Raw genomic sequence first — 11,790 nt, 5'->3', positions numbered from 1 at the left:
GGGGTCAGGAAGCCGTAGACAATAAAACACTGGTGACACTCTCAAGGGTACAGTAAAGATTTATGGAACTGAGACATCTAAATTTACCCATTACTTAGAGGGAGGGGGGTGAGTAAACGGCTTGTTTTTGTAATCTGAGCGGGGCTTTTATTAAGCACAGCTTTTTCTCTCCCTCTCTCTTTCTCTTTCTGTCTCTCTCAACTCCACTGAAGACTTAACGCTTACATTTCCCCTGCAAGCACAGGCTGAAACAGCTGTCACGGTGCTAATCTGAACGAACACTCAGATACTGTGAAGATCTCATGTGTTGCAATTTTCAGGTGAAGAAAGCCTTACCTCTTTCTCTTGCATTTTGGTAGAGTTCACTTTGCATCCAGGGAGATCCTTTGTCATTTTCTTTTTCATCACACGGTGGATTTTAAGATAAGATTTTTCACTGCTTTCTGGAAGACAAGTTGCTCATTTGGTTTTGGTTTTTATAATTTTTCTAAAGCTTGTTGTGTGCTTTTGCTTAGCACTTAGGTTTCTTCTAAGACCAAGATGAAGAATTTCTATTTTGGGAAAACTATATTTCTTACCCAGGTATTTTCTTCAAATCTTGAATGGAGGAGAAGAATCATTCTTGCCACGTATAAAAAAATATATATAGAAATAAGCTTGTTCTTTTTTGCTGTCCTTTCTCTTCCATTCTTTTGATGACTTAAGTGATTAGCAGAGTCCATGTGCAGTTTTCTCTTTGTTCCTTAGCAAAGCTCTCAGGCTGCTGCTGCCCTTGTTTGCCGGTGGACACGTTGCGGCGTATCCAGCTCCAGCGCTCGAAAAGCAGGGAAGGGAAGAGTGGGGGTTTGGCTGGAGAAGAGCCAGAGAGGGTTAATTGATGCAGTTCTCCAGTGTGTGCTCTTTGTAGCTGTGTCAGGATGTGCAGATCATGTAAATGACCCTTGGCTTTTCGAGATTGCAGCTCCACGCAGCACAGCCCGTGTGTGCCTGCCGGCTCGCGCTCGCTCACTTGCTCGCTGGACGGAAGCACAATTAACCCTGAAAAGTTCTGCTGCCCTGTAAATACTCCAGGTTTTTTCCTGACTAATTTTATAAAAGTATTGTCTAGCGCACTATTTCAAGTGCGTGCACCATTACTTGAAATCTTTCTTCATGCAGCTGCTTTTTATTATCATGTTTTGTTGTTTTTTGGTACCTTCCAACTTTCATCTTACAGTTCAGCATTAAAATGGAAATAACGTTCACTTCCAAGGACTTTAGCTGGACAAGTATGTAATCGAGTCCTTCAGTTTAAGGCCAGAAGAGACCATGAGATCATGGTCTGACCCCCTGTATGTCACGGGCCTTTATGTTCCATGAGTTGCTGGTGCTCACCAGGCTTGAGCTGTGTATCAATTTATATGTGTTTTTAAAAAAAGGGATTTGTATCTCTAGGATACAGCTACTTTGGGGCCAGAGAGACAAAGCTGCTGCCAGAAATTCATAGAAATACTGTATTTAAAGTGTGTTCAGGTCATACAATAGAATTCCTAGCAAAGTAGTTTTCACTTGTTCCTTATTTTCCCTGTTTAAAGGAAACCTTTGCTAAGATTCCAGGCTGTGTTCATTTGCAATTGACTTCAGGTATCTTTATTCTTCAGAAAAGTATAGAGTAGAAAATAAATATTAATCCAGCTACGGTAATTCTCTTTCCTTATCTGACCACCCCTGACGGTACTGAGAGAAGAGCCCATGAAAACATGCAAAAAGCAGAAATCACGACAGGCCAATACTGTGCTGGGCTAATGAGCCTTTGGATTCAGTTTTTCTTAAGCTCATCTATGTCTGATCAGCTTCTGTTTTGTTTTATAGATCTTGAAAGCTCTCCTGGCATTAATCTAGCTGTACTTGAAGTCTTTACCAAAATGTCCATTGGATTAAACACAGCCAGTGTTCCCTCTTTCCCATTGTACGGTGAAGCTTGTTTTCCTTCATCACTGAGCTGTTTTTTTCCTTGTTGAAAGGCAGCTGGAGTTATTCCTGCTTTATGGAGATGGAGCTATTGGCAGTATATCTGCATCATAAACAACGAAAAAAAGGTTCCAGTGTAAACCCACCAAAGTGTTATAAAAGACAGATTAATGTTTTCATGCCAGTGGTCTGCTTGTGGGTGAATGCCACATAGATCTTCATGTCTCATCTCTGAATTTAAAGAAGAGAATTAAAACTTCTGGGGGAAAAAGTAGGCAATGCATCGAACAGAACCATCTGCTAATAATCAGTTGCTGATGCAAGCGTGTGTTGGAACTGAAGCGTTATCTTGAAAGAGCTGGGTTGGGGGTTGTTTTGGTTTGGTGGTTGTTTTTTGTTGTTTTGTGTTGATTTTTTCTCTTCACGTTTTCTCTTTCACATGGCATAGACACTATCCCTGTGTCACTTCAATGTTATAGAGGTGAAATTTTGTCAACTTGAGTTCTGTGTTGCCTCTTCATAAATTTTCTTTACAGATCTTACCATCGTTGTTGGTTACTCGTGTAAAGACTTGCTTTGGTCAAGTGAAAATCAAGCGTTCCCACTTCTCTGGAATGCCTCAGTGGATGTTATAATGCAATTTATATGACAAAATCATCTCTTTAGCCACTAGAATGGCTAAATTAAATAAATTGGGAGGGAGGAGGCACTTTGACGAAGTACCAGATGAAGACTGTGCTGTTGCGTGCAGATGCTCTGATGAACGCTCTATAAACGCATTCATATCTAATTGAAAAGGAAATGATTTTTTTAAATACGGCTGTAAACAGAGTTTTCATAGGAACTTGCAGAGGAAGATGATAGGAGTTTAGGTGCATGTAGGCTTGCATAGCATACATGTCTGCTTGGTGCGTGGTTTCATTTCAGATGGCTAGAAAACTTATCTGCCTTCTGTGATGTTCTTTGAACTTGGCCAGGTGTGAACCATTTCTGAGGAACACATCTTCCTGTTGAATATCTGTTCCAGATCCGCAGCAGGTTCTTCACCACAAGCTCCTGGCCAGGCTTTTTGTGCAGGTCCCTGTCCTGCCCCGTGTCCAGCTCTTCACCTGTGACAATGAGCGGTGAACCCAAAATCTTGGTAGACCTCTCTCCTAGTCCACCATAACTGGGGTATTTGAACCACGCAAAGGGTTATTTTTCCCACACATTGCTGTTTATTTCTGTTTTCAAATTGAAGGAGACTGTGTTACATGTGAGATAGTTGCAGGAAATTCCTGGCATGGGAATAACTCGGATCCTTTTTGTCTAGAGAGAAGGAGATGGGCCTTACACCCCTGCTTAGTCTACTCTGAAATATGTCCATTTGTTGCATTTTTTTTCTCTGCGGGTTTTTAATCCTCTATGTTTTCCTCTCTGCCACACGCACCCCCTTCAGAAACAGCTTCCAGTTGTGCAATTAGATATCTGCATTCCTCCTTTATTAACTCATTCATGGATGAAATTAAACTCCTGTTAAGCTTTTTTTTTTTTGGTCTGTCACTGTGCTACCAAAGCAACTCGTGGAAATGGTTCTATATCAAATGATTAATTCATGTCCAGTAGTTTAGAAAGGCCTAAATATTTAGAATCCTTTGAAATAGGACTGGGGAGACTTAATGAGAAATTTCAAATACATAGTTGATGTTGTTCTTTAGTTCTCCGACATTTCATTTTTCACTGAGTTGTCCTTAAATATTTAGACTGAAAAATAAGTGTATGTTAGCGATGCTTCAGACATTTCCATCTTTAATCTCCATCACAAGATCAATGTGATGGTTTATTTTTAGTATTCTGTTTATTTGTTTATGCTACATTTTATACATATATAGGGTCTCATGTTCAAACATTGCTGAATTATAAACAGAAATGACAATAGTTCTCTAACCTTCAAGATGCCTGATTTACAGAACTGGAGATAAAATGAACAAAGGTATGTGGATGTGATTCAGACTGAGCTGTGATCTAAGAAACTAAAGAAATATGCTTCAAGATATGGCAATCTGAGGTTTTGATTTATCTGTGGTGTTGCTGCGTGCCTTTTGGGGAAGAAGATTCAAGCGGATTGTTAAGCAGAGTCAATGTACCTGACGGTGTTCCGCAACTTCCAATAGCTCAATAAGGCTTTGATAGGCCAAGCCTACTAAGAACTACAAGTTTTTTAATCTGCAGATGTTGCAGTTGTCATTACCTTCAGAAAAAGGATCATTTTCTGTGCCTTACAGAGTCCTAGAAGAGCTGCTGTAAGAAAAGGTTGGTGGTGAAAGGAAGCAATATTCAGATTTCATTGCACACCATGGAGAGCGTGGTCAGTGTCACGGACTGAAAGGAAAACCAGACACCTTCTGTGTCCAGCTGATCTGGGTGGTTTTGTTCATATTAGTCTGTGTTAGCAAGAATTGGTTTCCTAGGGTTTATTTTGTGAATTTGTGTACTAAAAGTTTAAGAAAAATCTTTCCTCTCTTTATGGAAGTAATGAAGAATGCAAAGCTTGCTTTGGTTTCTCAGAAATTCATGGGCACTTAGAAGCTAAGTATCAGCTTTTATACATACTATAATAGAATACTTATTTTTATATAAATGTCACTTATATTTAATTCCGTCCAGGAGATTGACATCCCCAGGAATGAGATCAAAGCTGAGCCCAAGGCCAGGGTCACTAGGTAGGAGTTGGGCAGCTCCTTTGTGTTCTCTCTGGTTCTGGTTTCAGTGTGTGTTTGTCTCCCATGGAGCTTTTGAGAGGAAACAGTGAGTAAAACTAATAAAATGCTAACTAGTATGTTTTCCTGGGAATCTCTCATTAATGTTTTGGTTCTTCATGGTTTTCTTAACGACTTCTGAAACAAACAACGTGGATCTTGGATGAAATCCTTCATCTGCAGCCCATATATCACAGCAGTAAAACTTCTGACATAGGGTGGAAACAAAGCAGAAGCTGACTATGGCACAGAAGTCATATCAAAGAAACTTAGAGGCTTTTTTGGCTTCTTGATTGATTTAGTTTTCTGGTACCAGAGAGAACAACACTGAAGCTGGTTGTGATGCTGTTTTTTGTATATGGGCCTGGGTTCACTGACATCTGTGTTTTGATGGCTGATGGAGGAGCAGTTGAGCAATTTTCAGATGAAAACGAAGGAAATAATCAGGCTGTTGTTCTGTCATCATTTTGCTGTTGTAGTAAAATGTAATTGCAGAAGCAAACTGCTTGAGCAAAAGCAGTGTTGGGGAAAAAGGAAGGAACCAGTGCATTAAAGATAATTTGGTTTTAAAAATTAGACATTGCCTATCTTTCTAAGCTACACAGCCCAGTTTAGAGACATGCCTTAGGCTTTAAGGTAGGAATTTTTAGATGGAATTACTGGACTGTGCTATGGGAAGGTCAGACTAAGGGATTCTAGTGCATTGTTTCTCTCCTCAAAATATATTAAATATACTCCAGGTTTAGAATTTTTACTATGACTTTTAAGAGGGGGTGGAAATTGTGTCTGGGGATGAACCTTCTGCCCACTGCATCTCCAGATGTTGTTCTGGTATTTCATGTGATGTTATCTTCTATGTTTAACTTGTAGTAACGACCGATGTCCGTATTAGGACTAAGAGTAGCCTGTTGCTGAGTGTCACTTCTGATCAGCCATTAATCTTGTTTTAGTCGTGCTTTTAACGTTTTCTCATACTTCGCAACTTCTTTCCCTCTCCCACCGGAGGTTTCTCTTCAGTAACCACTTTGATATAGTAATTTTTCTTTTGATCACTTGACAGCATTGTTTTTTGTGTTATGAATTTCATGAAGCGCGGGTTGGGGTTTATATGGGCTGACCTTTGGCAACAGCGTGTAGGACTTTGTCAAGTGTCTCAGCCATAAAGCAAGCAAATGTTATTGCTTTAGCACTGGTGCCAGCAGTGCGCCTGTGTGCTGAAGTCCTGTTCCTCTGAGCATTTTTAAAAGGCTTTTTAGGTTCCTCAACCCACTTGTGCTTCTGCCTTCTAGTTCTCCATTGAGTGGGAAGACACTTGGTGAAGATTGTGCGCTTGAGGATGCTCTGTTACTGGGGAAACTGGTGGGACCTGTTAAGTAGCTTTAACTCCCATAGTGGATTTATGGAGGGCCCCCTTTCAAAGTGTTTGACAGTTTTATGGATAGATTAGAGATGAAAGCATTTAAAGCAATGGCCACAAGTAATGTAAATCAGACTAAGAATTCCAAAATCAAATAGTGCGCATTAATCTTGATTTTATAATAACTGTGTTGGAACTTCTGAGCCTTCAAACTGAAGAATGTGTCCAAGTTAATGATTCTATAAAATCCAGCTTTCTGAACACAAATTTACTTATTAATGCTTCCAAGTGCATAATCACATCTTTGCCAGAAGATGTTTTTCTCTCCTTTGGCTCACCCTCCACCTGTTTCATACTTACTGAAGTAAAGATAACACAAAGGTGTTAAGTCTTAGTGCAAGAGCTGAAGGATTCTGTGCAGCTGAGTGCTTGGGCTCATTTGTTTTAGCATTTTTGACTTCTCATCTCCACATCAGCTTATTTTTTAAAAACATTGTCAGCATCCAAGCTGTTATTTGAGCAAGAGACTGACAGGTAGTTTTAAATGTTTTTTAGTTTATAATCTTCACTGGTACTGCTTACTTGCAGGACAGAACCGTTTGGTTTCCCAGTAATTCCGCCTTTCTTAACATTTATCACCACGGCTGTGGAGTTTCCAGCAACTTTGTGTTTATTCCTCTCTTCTTATGTGTGTTTTGTTTGGCCTTTCTGTTAAGGCGGTGCTAGTAAACGGGATTCTTTCCGCATGCGGGTGTTTTAAGACAACTCATAAAGAAAGAGGCTGCTGGAAGCAGGTTTGAGGTCGAAGGTTTGGGTCCTGGCTGTTACTGCTGAGGGGTTGAGGAGCCTCTTGGTGCCCTTGGTGATGGTTGAGGGGACCGGAGCCTGTGCGGTGGTGCTGCCTCTCTGCCAGAAACTGCAGCAGGAGAGAGGGCTGGAAAGAAGAGTTTAGGACTAGTTATCACAGGACCCTATGGGAAAGAGTTGAAGAGGGAAGACATAATAGCTAAATAGAAATTAACTGATTTTCTATGTAGAGTATAACTGAAGTACGAGTGCGTGGTTACGTGAGCATGTCTTCTGTCCCCGTTTGCAGTGAAAGAAGAAAATGAATTTGATTATTGCTTAAGGTCTTTTTACTTCTGTTTTCTATCATTCAGCTAGTAGTTTAAATAAGACTAATGCTGGAGCATATGCTATAGTGGTTTTTTGTTGATTCTTGAGCTGTTGAGTACATTGACACTTAGCGATCCTGCATGATGCTGGATTTCCTGTGTACAACAGGAGCTGCCGCCACCCTCCATCTCTCAGTATAGCAAACCTAAGAAGAGAAGCTAAAACTAAGGTGTTCTTTGCTCTTCCTTTGTACGTTTCAGTCTGAAATCAGTTTGTAGTTGAAGTAAATGGCTTGCAAGGCTGCTTTTAGGATTGTGAATGTGACAACTGAAAAGCTAGTCTGCACTGCAAGACATAAAGAGATGGAGTGGAAACCAGATGATGAGCACTTTGAACACAGACATAATTAAATCACTTGCAATTTATAGTTTCCCATTTTTCTTCTTCATGAGCATGCACTTGCCAACCACGTTCCTGCATTGCTCTTGTGTTTATGGTGTCATGAGATTGGGTAAATTTAGCAGATTAGCTGTGATGGATGTGCTTATGAGTTCAGAATGCAGAGAGGCTTATTTTACAAACAATTTTGCATTGGCTGCATTAGAAATGCTGAAATTGACAGTGTATGGTATTATGGAGTGGTTTGTATTGTATCAAAACTAGTAAAGTGGTAAATATGACTCTGAAGACAGGAGGGAAATTAATATATCCACACCTGCAAGTGAGTTCTGCCCTACTTCAGAAATACTCAAAATTCGCAAGACCGGTTGCACTAGCAACATCACAAGACTGTTTGCATTAGCAACACATGCTTCTTGCTATAGGAAATTAAGGGGTTCCTTTCATCTCTCTGAGCACTGGGCTACAAGTTCTGTTTCTATAATGACCAATAGGACACTGGTTCCCAGCTGGGGAGGTGTGGAGCATATGCTCTCATTTCAGATCTCTTAAAAGGCAGCAACATCACAGCATGATATTGTAAGGAGACGCTGCTGATAAACTGGTTGGAAATGTGTATTTTATCAGTATTTCCTCGAGTGCTTTGGTTTACAGCAGTAGGTGGGGGTGAGGAGGAGTTGGCAGAAGCAGTGATTGCAAAAGGGAGTTTGGGACCCACCAGCCTTGAGGGCTGAGTTGTTCACTGGAGCTCACTGTAGTGTTCACTGGAGTTGGGTTGTGTGTCTACTGATGGGAAATTTAGTACCGTGTCTCTCATGGAGAGCAAATCTCTGATAGTGGAAAGTCTGTCACAACCGCGTGATTTCTAGAGATAAAGACCTCAGCCTCAATAGATACGTCATTCTGCTGGGTAATCTGTTAAAGGCAGAAAATGTGGAATAGAAAGGAAGATTTTCATAGTGGGAACCATGTGTGATATCTGCAGTGATTGGGAAGTTTATTCATTTGTGCACCTCACTGTTTTCCTCTTCGTCCATTTGTTCCATTGTGGGGGACTATGGTGGCTCCATGGATTCCCTGACGGAGGGCATGGGAACAGAAATTAGCCTTGAAGATATGAAGGCCTACCCGTGAGAAGGATGGGAGTAAAGGAGTATCTAGAGATGTTAAGGATGTACCAGTGAGAGAGAAGGGAGTAAAAGAGTAACATTGATGATAGCAAAATTAGCCAATGAGATGTTACTGCTGTAACTTGTAACGAATAGTGAAGAGACACATGAATTGGTAAAACTGTATAAAAATGCACCTGTGGCAATAAATGGCATCTACTACTATGATCCTGGAAGAACTTGGTCTATGTGGTTTGTCTGTCTCAGCCACAACATTCCATCCTTCTGGTTACGTTTTGAGAAAGGCAAGACATACAATGTGGAAGGACACGTTTAGATTTTCCAGTATGAACAGAGTGAAGTCTCCATATTTTGAAGAACAATGATTATAACATTCTTTTTTTTTTATTTTAATCTCTCTTCAGGACTCCTGAGCAGTGTCCGAGCGTGGTTTCTTTGCTGTCAGAGAGCTACAACCCCCATGTGCGTTATGGGGCTGCCATGGCTTTGGGTATCTGCTGTGCAGGCACTGGAAACAAGGTGAGCACCAGAAGGCATCTGCTGCCAGGACTGTTTCTGATTTCTCCTTCCACAGACACGTTTGTGCAGAAACATCACACACAGAGATCAGATTTCTCACACATGCACAGTTAGCCAGCTGGACTAGGACAATGCTTTAGATTCCTGAGCTGTCCTGGGCACAGAGATTCTTTTCCTGCTTGTGCAGAACAGATAAAGTAGAAGAATGTTTCATACATGATTGCCACATTCTTGGAATTTTGTCTTCAAAGCTTTTCTTAGAGTTTTCTTACTGTCAACTTGCCACGGAACTTTAATTGTATGTTCAGAACGTCAAAATCAATACTCCCTTGCCCTTGGAGTTGATCTTTTACAGATTGCTTTAGAGGGAGCAAGGGAGTGCCAATGACAGGAAAACAGCAGGTGTTCTGCATAATTTCTAGCTCCTTTCTTTTCTGTGATACCGAATTCATGGAAGATCCCTGTAATAAAGCCATAAGCACTGAAATTTAATAAATATTACTGTAGTTCCAGCTCTATAATTCACAGCCAGTAAATTTTGTTATTGCGTTCTGAGTGTCAGTGAAGGATAAGTATCACAGATGATAGCAGGAACCTTTTAGAGTAGAAGGGTTCCCGCTTCTGCTGTGGACGTGGGTGCTCAGTGGAGCAAACAGCAAATAAGCTTGGGATGAGCAGCTTCTACTTCATCCACTTGCGTGTATAATCTGTACAGGTATGGAATCACAGTTTCAAAACTGGTGCACAGGCATGTTCATATTTCATGCTTCTGAGCCTTTGGTAAATCTCGTGCTTTTCTGTGTCATCCCTTCCTCTGCTGGCATTAAGCACGTGTTCTGTGGCTCTTGCACGTGAGCGTTCCCCAGCATGTCCCTTGTGTTGTGAAGTGCTCAGATGCTGAGGTGCTCTTCCTGCTGGCTTTAGTATCTGAAGAGTGCAGCCTTGAAAGCAAACCCAAAGTCCTATTTTTATCCAGGTTGCTTTACTGTCAAGCGGAAGGTAGAATCAAGGAGCTAATTATTTTTAAACTGCTTCATCTAACAATTTGATTTAAGTTGAAATGTTTTTAGTCACACAAAGAAGTCTGTTTTATTTCCAGATACATTGTGTGATAAAGACCTAAACCATCTGATTATATGTAGACGTGTCTCCCAGAGCTTATATTAATGGGTTTTGAAGGCACAAATATATTCAACTTTGGAGATGGGAAAGTTCAGCTCTTTGTCATAGCGGATGTTCCATAGATGGTGTTGAACGAGTGAGTTACCTTCAGGTGGAGAAGCACGGCCCTCAAGACAGATCAGTTGGCCAAAGGAGTCTATGCGAAGGCATGAAGTTATTCTAGAAGTGGTGCTTAGATATAGTGTTTTGTGTAAGATCAACGGCTTTTTACCGTTGCCCTCACCCTGACAGAAGTAACACCCTGAGGTGTCTGTGCTTTGAGACTCATGCACTCAGTTGCTTCTGCTTGTGTCCTCAGTTTAAGTGTGGACAAGCAAGGGCTCAGTACAAGAAATTGCTGAGTGATTCTGTCTGACTTCTGGAATCAGAAGATTACATAATAGATGAAAAGCTCTTTGAGTGTCTTGGAGTGGATGGCTGTTATCTCTCCTGTTCCTAGGAGTATCTAACAGCTTGCTTCACGTGCTGTTCCAGAGTGCTTTTAGCCCCTGTGTTGCCACTGGCCAAATTTATCTGTGCAGCCCATGGCTGTACAAACTGCTGTCTGAGGTTTATTCCACTTAGATCTGAAGAGCGAGGCTGCTGCAGGTGAGCTCAGCCCACCAACAACTTGCTGCTGTTGAAATGAGTTGTCTTGGTCCTTCCTACCACCTTTTGCTGTGTCTCATGCCCAGCTCCCTAATGCGCAGATTCATACGCAAGCTCGCAGAATGCTGACCCAGATAATGGCAGAAAAAAAGTTGAGTTATTGAGCTAGAAAAGCTCACTGAGAGGTGAGGCAAGGGCTGCAGCTAGCACAGGAAACTTGAGGAAGGAGAGGGATCTAATTTTAATTGTGTGAGTTTAGATGAGCTCAGTTGTCCTGTCTAACGTGCGCTGAGGACTTGCATGGTTAGAAATTAATTGCGTCTGTCATAATTCTATGTTTATTTAAGTCATGGCTTGCAAAGTGGCAGAACTGTAAATGGAGATTTAGTCTGAGATACCTGGAAATTGCACATGCTGGTCTCGGGTTCAACTAAGCAGCGTTTATTACAATAGACTCTCTCACAGCTTTTTAGAACCAATAACTGCGGCAGTACTTATTGGTAGATCGCAGTGGATCATGTTCCTGTTGCTCTTAGCTGGGAAATTACTGAATTCGAAGAAGCAATAGAGTGTTTCAAAATGTTTTAATAACTTAGATATACTATATGGGTACTTGGAGGCGGCCTCACTTGGTGTAGGTTTGAAATGAATGCTTTTGTGTCATGCTAAATGTTACAGGTTCTAACAATAAAGTGTAAGGACAAGAATTTGAGACCTGGATTGTTTTACTATCTCACTTTATAACCTCCAACATATTGTTTGATATCTCTGTTTCATTTGTTCCTTAAGCAGAAGATGAAGGTAACACTGT

At 41.0% G+C, this 11,790-nt stretch overlaps 1 protein-coding gene across 3 annotated transcripts in view; it reads left to right on the top strand.

Moving 5' to 3' along the window:
- Window positions 1-11,790, top strand: part of PSMD1 (proteasome 26S subunit, non-ATPase 1) — a 67,922-nt gene that overhangs the window by 36,260 nt on the left and 19,872 nt on the right. For all 3 annotated transcript variants that reach the window (XM_080350022.1, XM_080350023.1, XM_080350021.1), the window contains one exon: window positions 9,095-9,209. In XM_080350022.1, the coding sequence (XP_080206148.1) occupies window positions 9,095-9,209 (115 nt within the window). The remainder of the gene's footprint in view (window positions 1-9,094; window positions 9,210-11,790) is intronic.

Source organism: Nesoenas mayeri, assembly GCF_963082525.1.
Source record: "Nesoenas mayeri genome assembly, chromosome: 9".
Lineage (NCBI taxonomy): Eukaryota > Metazoa > Chordata > Aves > Columbiformes > Columbidae > Nesoenas > Nesoenas mayeri.
Note: the sequence above shows the minus strand (reverse complement) of the source record. Positions and strands in the feature narration are given on the sequence as shown.